Source organism: Cyrtonyx montezumae, unplaced genomic scaffold (assembly GCF_038088225.1).
Source record: "Cyrtonyx montezumae isolate F1298 unplaced genomic scaffold, pur_monq_1.0 scaffold_4, whole genome shotgun sequence".
Lineage (NCBI taxonomy): Eukaryota > Metazoa > Chordata > Aves > Galliformes > Odontophoridae > Cyrtonyx > Cyrtonyx montezumae.
In genome coordinates, this window is record NW_027072045.1 from 188148 (window position 1) to 205611 (window position 17464).

Below are 17464 nucleotides of genomic sequence, written 5' to 3' on the forward strand. Positions count from 1 at the left end.
TGGAGGCTAAACTCAGAACTTGCTCTTACCAGGATGCCATCTCATGAATGTACTTTATTTCAACTTCTGTTAAAAGATTTGGTGCAACTGTTCATACTCACTTATTCCCTGGAACAGGAAATTATTAAAGCATTTGGAAAGTCAGCAACAGAGAAGTGATCCTCTAACCACCCAATGATATGTGAAAAGACAAAAAAAAAAAAAAAGAAAAAGCAAACAGCAAGAGCTAGTAGAAACCAGAGGAAATATCTTAGTGTTTCTCCAGAAATGCCCATGCAGGTAACCTACCTTGTTCTTCCAGAGGAAGATGCCATAAAGGAACATGACAGCTCTTGAGGATTTTATTTGCATACTCTTCACTCATTAAAAGAAAAAAAATCTATAATATGATTGTTGAGAATAACATCAGTCTGTATAGGTCAAAAATTGACTGACATCACTCTGGACAGGCATTATTGAGACACACAAAGAAGCTGTTGTGCCTTTAAGCTTATGGTACGTTGCAATGCAGTAAATGAAAAGCCACTATTATGAGGGGATGTTTATGTCAGTATCTGAAACAAATCTTCCTTTTACTAGAATAATGCTGTCTTAAATTGTTAACTGTTGATCAGATAAACAACATGTGATAAAGATCCTATAATCTCTTTTCATAAAATTCATTTTAACCCCTTAATGGCTCTGCATATTAAATTATTATACTACTGAGCTTTGTGAAAGCCTCTAATTGCTCTATATTTTACTCTAACAGAGCTCTTATGCAAGCAGCAATGCAAAAAATCGTAATTTGGTTTTAGGTAACATAGAGATAAGATGCTAAAATTTTCACAAGAGTTAATGTTGCTGCCAATAACTTGTACCTGCCCTCACCCCATCCTCCACTCCACCTAGGAAGCTTGTTTGTAGGGCTCGGTAGAGGACGGAACTGATTCTATTTCCATGGTCAGACTGTAAATTTAACAGAAGTTTTACATAGTGCAGAGTGTACTGAACCTCTGTGGCACTGCTATGAAGTTGAAGGTAACGCTATGTCAGAAAAGTACCTCATACAAGATACACTTTTAGTGGTCCTTCAGTCTTTAGGCAGGACACATGGGAAGTAGGGATGGCCCCAGCATCACCTGTGCCCCTCTGCCTTTTTTGCAAGTAGCCAAAGCAAATGGTCTTCAAGTAAGAGGAACATTTAAAATGGCAGTCAATCTCATCTTCTAAGCCTCAGAGATGAAGTTTAAAATAAAGCAATTTACTACACACTGGTTACCTGAATCAAGTGTCATGACACAGGGAATGTTGATAGAGTAAGAAAAGACATACGAAGAGCACCCACCCCCAAAGTGCCCATCTCTCCGTGGCACTCCACAGGCACAATCCACAATCCCTGCTGATGTTGCTGTGTTCTCCAGATCAGACATTGCTTCCCTACTCCATGGAGCGTGCCGGGCAAAGGACCACCTGATTGTAGGCCCTGGAGCAGCACTTTGTGACCACGATGTACAGTGACATTTCTGTGCAGGTGGAGCCACTGTTGCCAACTCTTCCTATGCCCCACAGCCACAAGGAGTGCCTGCAGGCCCTCTTAAAATTAACACTAATCTATGCTGATCCGAAATAGCACAGGGACTTTTAAACCAGATTCATCTCCCTGTAAGGAAATCTTAATGCAAACAGCAACAAAGAAACTGCAGGAAGTCTGTCAGAGCACATTCCATGTAGCCTACATTGTAAGGCTGCAAGCCAACATACAGTATACGCCTTTATCTTAATGGCCTCATGACAGAAACCCCATTAGAATCTGACCTGCAGCCACAGCGAGGCCACCGCACAGCACTGCCACACAGTGCGGGATGCGGGGACCCTGCAGCCCTCACCCCAACCTGCTGGCCCCAGCACGGTACCTGTCATAGACAGCTCAGTCACCACTGTTAAACACAGAAAAGCAAGCCATACACATCTAAAGGTGTTTGGCCATCACTACACAACAGATTAGACAAGGTGGACATAACTGCAAGAGAAACTACAGAGTCAGAGTGACGTGCCATCTGATTCAGTGCACCAGCTCCAGGTTCAGTGCACAGAGCAGGCTGCTGCTACCTTTCACAAACTCCAAGCACAAAAAACACTTGAAGCATTCGGAGCACTGCAGTTCATGCTTCTCCATAATCACTATGTCTATCCCTATTTAATGGTAAGGAGGTGACACTGTAAAGGTTTTTGCTCCTATTATAGCAACAGTGGTTCCTCCTCTCCATTCCCTGCAATAAATCTGTGTCCGAACTGAAACAAAGATCTTTCTTTTATCCACCACAGAATATCAGACTCGAGGATTCACTGCACCTTTCTTCCACTTTTGGAAACAACTGCTTTCAGGTAAAAAGCTGTTAAACTTAGGTTGTTTTAACCCAATTACTCATACTTTGGTACATTTCTGTGTATTCAGCTCATCAGTTCTCACTGTATTTCTGACTCCAACTCAAAAATCAAACTTCTAATTCCAACAGAAGTTCCTATGTACACTACAGAGGCAGAGGTGATCCTGCTCCTTGATTTTCAGAAGGATACCCAGTTCCTTCATCTTGATTTTGTTTTTGGTACTTAAGTGAAATAGCACTCATATTGCAGGCTGTAATTTTGAGGCCTCCCCCTGGCTTCTCTGTATGACAACAAAAACACGTGTAAGTGCACTTTCTCATATAAGCTACAAACTAAGTAGAACGCAAGCTTTATTTATATATTTTTACTACAAACAGGTGCCTTCCAGTGTTAATTTGCCCACAGACATCAGCACTTGGTATCTGAGTAACAACCAGTAATAAACTAAGTTTAAAATGCATGCATTTTTTCCAGGTGCACAAAGTTTCATTTGAAATTACACAATTTTCAGATATCAGAACAACATTATATGGCATCTGCCCAGGTGATGTTTATCCTCAGTTGAGTTCATGAGTTTTTATACTGAATATAAAAAGAAAAAAAATAATAGGTGGCTTTAGTAAAATATTTATTACTCCATTTAATTACCTAAATTACAGCTGCTTTTATAGAAACAATTTTCAAGACAGAAAATTTTTAATGATTAGCTGTACATATGTATTTCTAGGTACAGCCCCTGTAACACTACAAGCCTCTTGTCCTGCCTGAAAAGAGCAACTAACTGCCAATGCACTTAAAGGTAAGCATGGCAGTAAGTGCTTTCTGTATTCAGATCCAATTGCTTCACTTGTTACAGACACAAGGCCCTGGGCACCATCAATATCTTTGGAAAACAAACCCTGGGACCCATTTCTTAATTGGTAAATCATTAAGCAGAATTTAAATAGCAACCACATTAGACAGATGAGCATTGTTAAACTTTGGAAACTTGCAATGGATACTGGGGGTCCTGCATTCTGCTCATCTAGGTGAATCTGCATAAAGCTTCCGACTCCTGAAGGAGCCAGCCTGACTAAAATCGTCAGGTTTCCCTGCGGATGAGCTTGGCTGCCATGCCAGGAGCATCACTCCCTGTGCTAACAGGTACGTGCTACATAAAAGTTGCACGTTCTCCAGGAGTTTCCTTTTTCTCCTCCATGTCTCCCTGTCACTTACGTATAGGACGTATCTATCAACTCGAGCCATTCAGAAACAAAAGTCTGTCTTCAGAAACTCCCACTTCCCCAGATTGTCCCCATGGGTTGGTAGGTACATTCCAGGCAGCAACCAGTGAAAAAGAGCTTCGGGCACCCAAAATGCCATCCATCACCATGGCTGTCAGCTAGGTGACGGATGGCAGGTGTGGCAGCAGCCAGCTCTGTCCCGGGCTGCGTGGAGACGGGCGCTGCTGGTACTGCTGTCACTTGCCGTCAGCCGGTGCCAGCTGAGTCTCCCAGCTGCCAGTTGCTGCCACGCAAGGCATAAAACATACACTCTGAACAATCGCAGCAGTGGAGCCGAGCTCATAGACTGCATTATTAATTAGTTTAATGACGCTCAGCCCTATTAGAAAGCACAAGATAATTGTATTTAATTTGTGTACATTTTAATTATGGCCCGAGCAGTGCCAAATTTGATCAACGTATCATCTTTTCTGTTCTGCTCTGTAACCATGTTTGTATTAATTTGCATGTGAAACAGGAGGAGCTGCTGAGCCCTACTGGGAACAGAGTTCCTTTTAGTTTTTAAACACTGCCATCTTTCACATTGTGATGCTGTGCAAGACCTCTGTCTGCTGATAACAGTGTCATCTTTTCCTGTAGCCACAAATTAAAAGCAGGTTTATGACCACATGCTACTAGACCCTCTAGGGCCCCAGAGGAGGCAGCCAGAGAACAATTCATTCACTCATCACTCCCCTTATCCATGATGGAAGGAGAAACAATTGCATCATTTAATTTACTATTGCAATGAGGATATGGCTCATTGGCCCCTCGTTGTTTTGAAGATGGATTTAATTAACCTCCTATGAATCTTGCCAATAAGTGTGGCAGCATCAGTATGGAACTGGAGATGTCAAAAAATCAGCTGGAGAGATGGGTAATCAGTTTCTCAAGCTAGCCCTGCTGAGAGGACTTACGACTACAGTGTTATGGCCCCAGTAGAAAGCTAAGGGACACATTGAGTTAATACACTACTGACCTACCTCTGGGAATCTGAGCTCAGGTTTGACTTAGATTACTGAGAAAAAGAGAGGTAATTGAATAATTCCTAATAGCCACATACATCTTTAATGCAGAAGCCATTTGCGATCACTGGAAAATAAATAATTGCAATTAACTACACTGTTAAGTAAATATACAGTCCCTTGGGGAAGCAATCTGCATGCTTTTATAAGTCTGGCTACAATATGAAACTCATCACAATGTCTATGAGAGTAATTTATAATGAACATTTAGCAGGTGCCTCAGATGGGCTGCTGCAATTTACATTCATTAATAAAACTGTCCTTATTAGACCCTGAATTTTATGCATTTTAATTTAATAAATCTTTATTACATTTTCATTCTACACAATTTTGTTTCCACCATGTTCTATAATCAGTTTAGCCTGTAATGAAAGTTAAAATCTTTATGAGACAAAATAATCTACAATGACCTATCTAAGGAGATAAAAAGAATTCAGCATCTTATGAAGACTTCTAACTGGAATGAAAACATGGTAAGCTATAAGGAATAATCTATTTCATGAAATACAAGTTAATCTTGAGAACAAAGCAATGCCATTTTTCTTTTTGGAAGGGAGGCTCAGAATCACTTTACTGAAGGAAGAAGTAAACCCTGTTATAGTATAAGCTGACAGCCACTACAGAACAAAGAACACTGATTGAAGAATACAAGCAACATTTCTTTTCATAAGAATAAAAGAGCTCTTCTGCATGATTTGTAGCACTTTATTACAAGCCTTTCTTAACTTTCTGAAGATTTAATAGGACATAATGAAGTTTGGATAGTCTTAGTTTAGTCATATTTCATCAAGCTGTTATTAATTTGTTGCTTTCGTAAGAAGGGATCTCCTTGTCATGGTCTACTTCAGTTTGCACACCTGTGCCTCTTTATTTTGTACTGTTGTAAAAGTTACAGGAAGAGGCTTTATATTTTCTCACCACAATTAAGTATTCTTCAATGCAAGAATCAGCCAAAAGACACATATCTCATCTCAGAAATATTCAAGAGAGTTTTTTTTCTGTTGAAAAATCAGATTTTGAGCCATTTAGAGGCATAACTGCAATGTTTCATGGTGTATGAAATACCGCCCTTATTAGCCTAAAAAGATAAGTTAATCAGTTTCAGTTGTTGCAGAAGTGGAAAGATAGAAATCTGACTTAGAAGCACTGATGTAAGCCTAGAATGGGTAGGAATAAGTTTCTTAACTGTTGCCAACTTTTATTTCATCAGTACTTCCAACTAACCCAACCATAGTCATCTAAACACCTCTTAAAAGCAATATATTTCCACCCTCTCCAGGAACCAAGTTGCTATCAACCCTTACAAGATGACTTTTAGTTAGGGAAAAACAGTGTCATTTCTGGATATAAATGAAGGTTATGGTTTACTCTGAGCCAATGAATTTTATGATAAACATGATTTTCTCCTAAAGATCTATCTTTGCATACTGAGTTTTATATTCCTGGTTGTAACTCTTGGAACTGAGGAGCCCACGATTACAATTTTCCTCAAAGTACAAGGAACTTCAAGAGACTTTCCAACCAGCAGTCTCAGCCAGAAACAGGTTTTTATTTCCAAACCATAAAACAAAACCAGTTTACTAACCCTGATTGTACTATCCTATGAAGGAAGATGTATAACCAAGAATGTCAGACAGTAACTATTTTTTTTGTTGTTGTTTTAAATGGAAATAGAGTAATCCTGAAAGATTAATACAGACCATTCCTGTGGCCAGCTGACAGCAAAAATACCTTTGCTAGGGTTAGACCCATCTAACACTCGAAGGGTGATTTAAATGAAGCAACACTGGAAAGCAGCCTCTCACCAAGTAATAAGGAGCAGAAGGAGCACTCTCTCCCCCTGCAGCCCTGACTGAGGCTGTGGGCTGCAGTGCTCTTGGCCAATGCAGGAAACAGTGAAAGGAGACTGTTCCTTTCAATGATGGTCTGTGTAAACCAAGTCCCAGCAAAGTGGCCAGGCTTGTAAGAATGGAGCTCTGTCCTTCATAGACATCTCCTCTAACACACAAAGAGTAAAGGGCACCTCTGCATGTTAAAGACAGAAAATGACAGCCTGCATGGGCTGCCAGTGTGTAGGGCAGCCTACAGATTTACCACTGAGGTCACAACCTTCCCACTCACACTTCCATAGATCCATGTGAATTAAGAGACAAGGAGAGATACGTGGGACTCGTTCTGCTTTCACATTAAGGCTAGTAAGTGTTTCTAGAGCTGACAGAAAATATTAGATGCTCATCAGTTCTTTCCATTAAAAAAATACGTATGTATATGAAAATGCTCCAAGCAGAGATTTGGGAGGTGCTGCTGCCTACGGCGCTCACAGCAGCTGATGAGCTGCTTGGTCTCAGACTGACAGAAGAGGATTAACTTACTGCCCTTAGTGAGACATTTCATTCCCTGATACTAACTTTGTTTCTCCTACCAAGCAAACAGGATCTATTCTCTTCCTTTGTAATAAAATCCCTCAGTTATTCTTCTACAAACTTTAAGTTCCCTTCTTACCCTTCCTATGCTTTTGAGATTATAGTATCCTATTTTTATTGATTTGATAGCCAAGCAATCTTGATTAATTTCAGAACCTTCAAACATTTACTACGTTACTCATCTGAAGAGACAAAACACTAATGTATAATGACTTCTACATTCCTGGGCTGTTATTCAACTTCAGCCTCCAGCGCACCTTGTGCTGCTACACATTTCTGCCAAGCCTCACCAAATCTTCTAATTAAAGATCATTTTCCAACAACGGAAAAACTACCTTTGTCATACACACTACTATAAATTCGCAACGTGTTTCTGATAACCATGAAGCTTACTGTGACCTGTCTGTAATACGGAGAGTACAACTACCAGAAAAATGACAGGGGAACCATCATCTACATGCAGACACATACCAAATTAATGTGTCTCTGAAATGCTGCAGCAATTCAAGACACTGAAGATAAGCCAGTACTAGAATTCTGTCAGATATGAACTCTTACAGCAATTTTGCATATGTTATAAACACAGCTGGTAAGAGAAATGCAGGAAAACACCTGGAAGCAGCAGGCAAATAACGAGAATGCTCCATCTCATCCAAAAACCAATTATAAAAAATTAAAGAGGGGCATATTTGAATTTAAACATCAGTAAAATACTACAACTTGATTAACTTTGCAAGTGTAGGATTATCTATATTTAGGAAAAAAAAGAGAGAAACAATCAGAAAAAAAAAGTAGGTTCTTAAAGCATCTCTTAAAATGATCAAAACCTGAGGAAATTCAAATCTTTCTTTTGTATGTATTGCATTGCTAGAGGAACTTCCTACTTACTAATCTTATTTTTGGAAACATCTTGAGCACGAAGAGTGATGAGCTGAAGACGTCTGGCACTAACAGAATGCAATGCCAGCATGACATATGACGATTAGCAGTGCAAAAGTTAATGGATCTCCAATGATCTTCAAAAAAGTGCTGCTTTCCAAGGGGCCAGAAGATTTTCTGGATGTTTTACAGTAATGAGCCAGTAGTGTTTAACAGCTTTGTCTTCCCCGAGGTGGAGGGATGGGTCTCACAGCTCAGCCAGGCAGAAACATGAGGATGTGTGAGCATCAGGCTGCCAGGTGACACCAAAAGAGCACCCAGGAACGGGTTCAGCACCTCTGCTATGAAGATGCACTCATGGTGCCTCACAAACCAGCTTCAGGTACACTGCTTGGGCTGAATGGATATCCCACTAGGATCAGACAAGTCTTCATAGCTGCACACGCAGACAAAACAGAGAACTCCTTGTTTTTTGCCATGTAGCTCCTGTCTGCATCAACCTGTTAACAACTGGGAGGAGATCCTCCAAGTAACTGAAAACACACGTTGATAGAAGCCAAGGAAGTCTGACCCTGTGCAGGATCTGCAATTTCTAGGGTCTTCTTTTGTGCCCTTCTTGTCAGCTGGGACAATGTTGGCTAGCTTCCAGTCAGTGGGGACCATGTCAAATTCCCAAGACCTCTGGTAAACTGTTGTGAAAGGTTCAACTATAACATCTGCTAAATCCTTCAGTACTCTATGATGAATCCATTCAGATCCAATGGACTCAGCTGTCTCCTCTGAATTCTGATGTCATAAAATGAAAAGCCAACGTGGCACATCATTCACTAAGGCCTGGTGGTGAAACTCCAGTTCTACCAATGCCTGGCAGACACTTTAGCAAAAAAAATCTTCTGGATTTCACACTGCCTTTATTTTTAATCATATGTTCCTCCTAGAAAACATAACTAAAATGGAACCTTATCACTGACCTGTTTCAGAATGAAATGCCTTAATAGGCTGAGCTGCAGGTATTTCTCTGAGCACTACAACACCAAGCTACAAATGATGCTTCAGCTATAATTCCCATCAACTATAAAACAATTGTATTTCTTATGTCTGTTATGCTACTGACATATTTCCTTCTTGCCAGTTTAACCCTCTGGACAACATACTTGTTAATGCACATATGGGTCTCAGAACTGCCAAAAGCCTTTACCTGTTCTACTGATCTTTCTTGGATTACCCCAGCAACATTAAAGCAGATATTGCTAGCAAGGAAATCAATATGACTTCAGATTAAAATTCCCATTAAAAAAATAATGAATTATCTATTAATGATTTATTGTCTATTAATTGTGAATTAATAAGTGGAACACTTTTAACATCTGACTTGGCACACTGTGCCAGGACTCCACAGTTCTCAGGTTCCACCTCCCAGTGGCTTCAGGGAGAAAGCCTTTAAAAATGCATTTCATTCTTTGGTTTGTTTGGTGTAAGTCTACATTTCCACAACACGTCCATCACCTGAAGCATCTTACAGTGTCCAAGTGTTCAGCACACTGTGATCTGGGTCAAGTTCTGGTTAATTTAATGCATGCTATTTTATCAAATAAAGCAATAGAAAATAGGTATCATTCTAACACTTTTTGAGTTCACACATACATGAACTTTATCTAGGAAGGAAGGGTAAGTTTGATTCATTTCCAAATCACACCTTTTACATAACCTTGTATGCCTGTGTATAACAACTTCAATTGACACTGGCATATCACTCCTAAGATGAAAAGTGCCGGGTTAGGATTGTAAACCTGTACTGTTAGCACCAGTTGTGCATTTTACTCAGTATGCAACACTGGTGGTCAGTGGTGCTATTAGGAGCAGATTACTTTGAAACTCACAACTATAAACGTAGCAGTTTTAACTTATCAGTAATAAAGGAAGTATTCTCTGCAGCTTCAATCCTGCAAAGTGCAAAGGCAGCAAGTTGGGAAAACCTTCTAGTGCTCTGTGTCAGAACAGTGTGTTCAAGAATTCTGTTGGATCATAATCAGTAGAGGTACTCCCTGTGACAGACACATTCTCAGTAACATTGCCACACTACAGGTGAACCAAGAAACAGACATTCTAACACAAGTTGCCTATAAACATGTATGCTAACTACAGTTAAAAGCAGCATGAGAGAACAGGATTTAGCCCTTACCATATGCTTGTCATTTGAAGTTGAATAGTCTGGGTCACTGACTGGAAATCCAGTTCAATTAAAGTTTGTTGGCTAAATGACTACAGTGTATAAAGGATTCTGAGAAGGACGTTATTAGCTACATACACGTGCTATAATGTCAAACTCATGTTTTCAACAGATGAAGGACCAGTCATCCATCGTGCACAGAATGAGAACTGTACTGCAGAATGAGAAGTACACTGCACGTGTACAAGAGGTATCCAGCCCTTGACACACAGGCTGCTTACTTACCCACTGCTGCTTGATTTACAAAATAAAAGATTTTGGTTTAGAAGATGCCTAACCCCAAGGACACAAAAAAGACTCTACAGCATCTCTGAAAATTAATAGTGGAAAGCCAAGAGATTAAAATGGTTTCAACCTGGATATTATTTCTGACCCCATGCTACCTGGAGCAGAGCTCTGGCAGTGAAGTCAAGGTAATCTGAAGTCATGATAGAAAAGGCTTATGCTATTTTCTTTGGCTTTATACAAATTTTCCAGTCACGCTTCCACACTCAGATGTTACTGTCACAAATGTTTAAATGTCTTTTTGTATTTTCAAAGTGTGGAATGCTATCACACAGATCTGGGAAACTTCTCTCTTTTATTATTCCCCACCAATAACAGTAAAAAACTCTGAGATACAACATATGATAGAAGTCACAAATGTACAACAGAAACGTATCTGTCGCTGAAGCTCAAACATGCCTACCAAAGGAAGGTACTCCTCTATGCATTGTGAAGATTTGAAGTCTCAGCATACACTTGTACTCATGTTTCTCCCTTTCTTTAGGATCATGAACAGGCAGTATGGGTTCTCTAATCCTTTCTCATTTACAGCTCCCTCTGCATGTAATAATCACTTCACACACCATTACGAAAAAACGCTGCCTGTCAGTTGTGTTTTTCTTGATTTTTTTCAGCAGATTCTTAGCACAGTAACTTCTATTTACCTGTCAGATGATCTTGCTGAAAATATTCTTAGCCAAGATCAATGTCAGATTAGCTCAGTAAGTCATTTTTAGTTTCTCCACAGGAAAAAAGGTCTGAGAAATAGAAACTAGTTGGGTCTGCAACAGAAGTAAAGTCAAAGTCCTACCTCCACTACTGCTTTGGCATCCAGTCTGAAGTTGAAATCTCCAAAGACAAAATAGGAAACTTTCTCAAACCGCTGATCTATAATTCTGGAAAAAGCAAACAAACAAACACAACTGTCATTCGATTATATGTGATGTGAACATGTACAAATACACATCTCTACTAAGCACTGTCTCAGAAATAATTATTGGAATGGTCAGAACTATCAGTTCGTATTAGAACAATCTTCTCAATACATTAACCACATTTTTGAATTGGTTATCCTTACTCAGGCAATTCTGTCTTCAACTCCAGTAAAATACTGCATTTGATTTCCCCTGCCCTAATGAAAGAGCAATAAGGAGGAGAGCAAGTTTATAGCAGTTAGAACAAACAACACAGAACCAACACTTGGGCATCAGAAGGGACCCTAGAGGTCCTCCACAGCTTTGAAAAGTTAAACATATGAGCTTTGGGCCTGGAAACTAAGATTTAGGAACCCCACATTAGTGACAAGTTCAGAATACACCTACGTTCCATTCTGTGTTGTGTTACACATCTGTAAAACTGTGATCATAATGTTTACCAGTGTTCATTAGTACCCCGTGGCCTGCATGAAAAGCGACACTAACTGCTATTTATCACAGCTGACATGGACTGAGTGGCAAGGTCTTCCTGGCTCAGTTAGGCTTCTCTGAAACACAGCTCTCTCCTTTATGTTGACAGTAGATTTTTACTGAGATTATAGGTAACACCTAGAAGCTGATCTTTCCAGATGCAGAATAGAAATGATCTCTTTACTGAAGCTCAGTACTAAATAAGGAGGTAAGGCATTACTGTTCATCTTGGAAATCTTGCATGATTAAAAGCTGTTATTGTGTTATTAGTTTATCTATTATTAACAACAATTGCTCGGTACTCCTAACACTGCGCAATTTTACATGGTTCCAGAGATCTTAAAATTCAAAAATCCATGGACTCATACAAAATGGGAATAAAGGCAATTAATAGTCTATCAGTTCAGGAAGGTATAAAATAACTGAAATGCAGTTGTTACAGCTACAAATAAAATACAAAAAAAAAAAACACCACACACACAAAAAAACCTGCATGATATACTATATGCACAATATATAAGATAAAAGGAAGAAATGTAAGCAATACATTGTGTATTTCCCTAGGTATGTATCAATAGGTAAGCACAGTGACAGAAGCCTCAGCTGAGCAAGAGGAAGGAACCCATACAGACATGGTAAAGACACCTTCTGGAACGATACAGCCCAGCAAGTAGGCCTTTGTTTTAAATGGCTTAGAGTATTCTAATACATTATACTCGTTCAGGCATTTTATAGCAATAAAGAAAGATACAACATTAGATTTACAATAAAGTACTACTTTTTGTCTCATAAAAAATCTCACATTTTTAATCCACAATATCTGTTTCATAAGGAATAATATCCTGCTGGAAAACTGATGTGCATTGGAACTAATGTAGTGGCCATCTGAAGCAAAAGCTCCTGCATAGACTTCTCTGGTATGAAAATCTCCAAATTCTCCATTCAGCAGACAAGCTATCTCAGGTACTGTTAATAAATACTGTCTACTGTCAGCTCCCAGCAAGCACCAAGAAAAACCTGTCACTCTCAACTTGTACATAACATTACTTTGATTAGCGCCCTTAAAATTTAAACCGTTTACGTTATCAGTTTTCTAACACTATCATTGCTAGATCAAACGGGCAACTTACATGTAGGAAAACTGACTTTGCTTTGCCAACTTTCCTGATTCATATCTTAGCTTTGGCTTTGCCCATTGCCATTTATTGCTGACAAAAAAAAAAAAGGAGAGATACTCCAGGAACAACCCCAAGGTCTAGAAGAGGCATCTGAGAACGAAGTGATATTATAAGGACGATGTCTGTGATTGCATTATGCAAAAGATGCACCTTCCAAATAAACAGTGTTTTCCAAAAATAGCCAGTTAAAATACCTCCTAACTAAATTAACTTGAAGAAACTCAGTTACTGATGAACAAAACAGTTGATGAGTCTGCTTCTGATCAACTAATTAAAACTCTTTCATAGTCTTGCACATTACTTGATTTAAACTTGATCTGCATACAAATTGATGCCGGCTTTAAAGTGGGTAATTTTATTTTGCTCTCCTTGCAGTTTATCTTGTCAGATATTTTAGGAAAAGTGTCTCCCAACAGATTGAAATCAAATAGTCCGAATGCTACTTCTCAAGATTGATGCGTTAAGTGACTTCTGACATATTTCCTTCTCACAAGTCATGAAACTTAAGCATAAAAAACCCTAACATCAGTGGTACAACACATATAATAAGTACAGTACTTATTAAATGATCTTGGATACCTCACAAAAAAATCTGCCTTTGACTCAGCTGAATAGATATGCTTGTAACATACTACCCTGGCCACTGGGACTTACTGTTGGTTTAAGAGTTCCCAAATTTGGAATTATTTCATTGTTGTGGTACTCCATTAGATTACTTTGAAATATTACTGGTGCCTATAATTCCACTGAATCAATGGCACAAGAACGAATCTTCTCAATTATGCTTTCAGAATCAGACTCAAAGTTACTAAAAGAGACAGCAATAAAGGAAAGTTTAGCAAAAATTCCTTCCTCTGCAGCACATGAATTATATCTGGCCTTGGGGGACTTGGACAGAAATTGTGTGCTGTACTGTAAAACTCTCAGAGCCTCACCAGGACCAAGGGTGCACAACAAAGGTGTTAGGACTGGGGCAGCGAACAAGACAAATACTCCATTCCTCATTTCTGCATCCTAATCCACAGGTACATAAGGGATTAAGTGTTCAAGTAAATGAGAACTCAGAAAACTCTTTCAAGGAGTGCTTGCAAATGAAATAAGGCTTCAAAATCTGCGCTATTTTACTGTCTGTTTGTTGCTATAACAATACCCTTGCTTTAACCATCAACCAAATAATCTTTTTTTTAAACCATCAGTCTGTGGAGCAACAGATCTGAATCATATAAAAAGAAACCAGCCAACCTACAGTCACCAACATTCATTTAATGTTTTTAATGGTAGGACCTAATGCTACTTCTTTTAACCTGTATTTGCTGACTACCAGATTTTCCAGAAGAGCTTCAACAGTCTTTAAAGATCCATATACTCCCATATAACTTCTAAAAATCTTGTCACAAAATAGGTAGCTCTTGGGTAAAAATGTCTTGATTTGTGAGAAACTGCAAGCACTTAACTTCCAGAAGTCTGTATCAGAAAACAAAGGAGACTGTCAGTGCCCCAACAAACTGCGTTGCTTGTTGTGACTATGATGGCCATCAAGAGATTACAGGCTGTAGCTTTTTAGAGATGACACAACAGTACAAGGATATATCATCTGAAGAACTGTAACTTTAAAGAAAGGTCTACTGCCAAAGTCACATGCTTACACGTTCTAGTGTGTCAGACCCATGGTTCACGTGCTAAATTTTATTGGTAAGGGTGCTAAGTTACTATTGCAATTAGTTTGCTGCAAAATTAATACGTTTAATTTTTATTGTGGTCTAATAATGGAAGGTTATCTCACACTGGCTTTCAGCAACTGAATCAAAGCCAGAAAAGAAGTTATGGGATCTACACTGGAAATGCACCTTCTTTCTTGTCGATAGGACTTCTAGGAAATCCACCAGCTACAGATCAGTGATTCTCAGCATGGCAGTCCCCTAACACATTTTCCCAAAGATCTGACAAAATCTGCCTATTACTCTGGATGCATCAGAAGAATTACAAGAAACGCTGAAATCCTTTGAGCTATGAAGCTGAACAGCCTAAGACTGAGCTAAACTGGCCTGCCTGCGATGACCAGAGTAATATACTCAGCTCTGAGCATGCACCCATGCAACTGGCAGATATAAAGAGAAATAAAAAAAAAAAAAAGCCACAGTAAAAGCAAATGCTCAACATTTGGTCTTAGAATCCAGTACAGTCAAATAACTTCTATGAAATGATGGACCTCTAAGTCTGTGGTAGCATCTGCTAACAGGATTGTGAAAGTTATGTTTTTTCAAAGCCCTTTAGGAGATCTGGATGGCAAATTCCTGTCAAGACTCAAATAACTAAAAGGTAGAGGTTCTTCTTCTCCCTGACACTCCTGGAGGTCCAATCTAGTTCCTCATCTTAGTCACAGTTATCGAGTATCAGAAGGATTAGGTTAGTCCGATCTTACAACGAACAATTTCATGTTACTGGAATCACTGAAATCCTTTTGTCATTTACTTTTCCCATTTTTAAGTACTCAGTCTTTACAACTGAAGACATTTCACATAATGTACTCCTTAAACTATGGTACGTATGTTTCAAAGCACTGAAATTCATCGAGAAATTAAAAGGGCTAACAAAAATAGCACTGACTTTCACTTGGTTTTGTGCTTATCCCCCTCTCCTACTGCCACTAGAAAGAAGACAAGGGAGCATCTAAATATCAGCAGTTTGGTCATGGAAGAGAGCAGCTAAACATGATTCAGTGTGACAAGAGGCACTGTGATTTGGCTAAACCATTTCTCAGGGCACATTGTAAGGAGGATCAGCAGCATTATTCCTTTAATAGCCATGTCTAATGCAATAGCCAGCTGGGTTTTGTCCCAGATCAAGGTATCAGCATCAGGTCAGAAGGTAACATTCTGTTTACATGATTATTTCCTAAAGCACTTATCTTCCCCTCGGTGTGAAAGTTGACTTTTCTGTTTGTAAGGGGGGCCTAAAGAATTGAGGGAATGGGAAAAATTAGCTACACTGAGCTGGAGCTGAATGGCATTAAGTGGGAGGTCTGAGAAAGGCTGCGGCGGCACTCAGCAGGACACCTTATTAGCCGCGTCATCGCAGTTCATTCAGGCAAGCCATACCAGTGTCACCAACGTTCCCACACAAAGACAAAGTTCTTCACACAGTCTATAAACATGCTTTCCTGGCCAATTCATCCTGACTCGACACTGCTGAAAAGAGGGACTTGAAGGTTTTTGTGTTGTTTTTTTTTTAACACAACAATAACATAACAAAAACAAAAACTGGGAATTCTGCCACGCAGGATGAATGGCAGAGAGGGAACACCACCACATTGCTTGGGAAGAAACAACCCTAACGCCAAAACATAGCACATTTTTACAATAATGAATTGCTTCTAAGCTAAATAGTATCAAGTATGAGATTTCCATATTTCTCATACAACACCTGCGGTAAGAAATTACCTTTCCACAATCTCTAGATTTTGCTACATTATTCATGCAGAAAAATTAAAGACGAAAATTGCTTTTATAACAAAATGTGACTGCCAATATAAAGTGTCATTTCCTAAGTAAAAGAAAATCATGGACAGCCACAGAGAGAACAGATGACAGCTCAATCTACGTACAGCAATCATTTCTCAGGGTAAACTGCTCATCTTGGTCACTGTAAAACTAAGCACAGCTCTGGACCAAACGTTGTTTAGATCCAAATTTGGTAAAATCAACACTGATCGATGTCTTTGCCCGAGAGGGTGAGGCCTTTCCATGCTCAGGAACCACCAGGCAGCCTGGCACCAGCTGGCACAGTCAGACACCCACTGGCCTGCCACAGGCTGCTGGGAGCAGGGGGGTGCAGAGGGGCCTGTGTGGGCACACTGCAGATAGCATTTCCTTGGTGAGGTTCTTACGCCAGAGAGGAATATCTCAAAAGAAGCAAAATAAAAGTAGAGAGTGATCTGTCCATCCCGTTGGTGGGAGCTAAGGGCTGCTATGAAAACAGCAGGAGAACAATGGATAGGAAGATCTTACGCTATTTTCAGCAGATGTACAACATCAGAGGAGATAGCAGCTCCTGCTATCTGTTGGAAAGGCCAGGAATGATGACACATTAGGACACTGAAGATCCAGACAATGGAAATATCAGGCTTTGGCTTACACAGAAGCAGACATGGGCTGCAGTGTGGCCTGCAAGATTTACATCATTCCTATCCTCATTACTTTTTCCATTACAAGTCTTAGTTAAAAAGATCATCTTGCACACCTACACTTCAAGAAGCGTCCTGTGTGGATCCTCAGCAATGGAAACCTCTCCACCAGAAGCATTAGAGAGGACTTTCAAAGAGAGGACTGTCTTCTCTGCACACTCCCTTCTGCAGTGCGGCCAATGGTTGGCTTGCAGCACTTTGCATTCCCAGGCACATACTGAGAAACAAATTCCAGAAAACACCA

At 39.6% G+C, this 17464-nt stretch overlaps 1 protein-coding gene across 2 annotated transcripts in view; it reads right to left on the reverse strand.

Annotated features, from left to right (window-relative positions):
- INPP5A (inositol polyphosphate-5-phosphatase A) overlaps positions 1-17464 on the reverse strand; it is a 193833-nt gene that overhangs the window by 48946 nt on the left and 127423 nt on the right. For both annotated transcript variants that reach the window (XM_065746757.1, XM_065746758.1), the window contains exon 9: positions 11265-11349. In XM_065746757.1, the coding sequence (XP_065602829.1) occupies positions 11265-11349 (85 nt within the window). The remainder of the gene's footprint in view (positions 1-11264; positions 11350-17464) is intronic.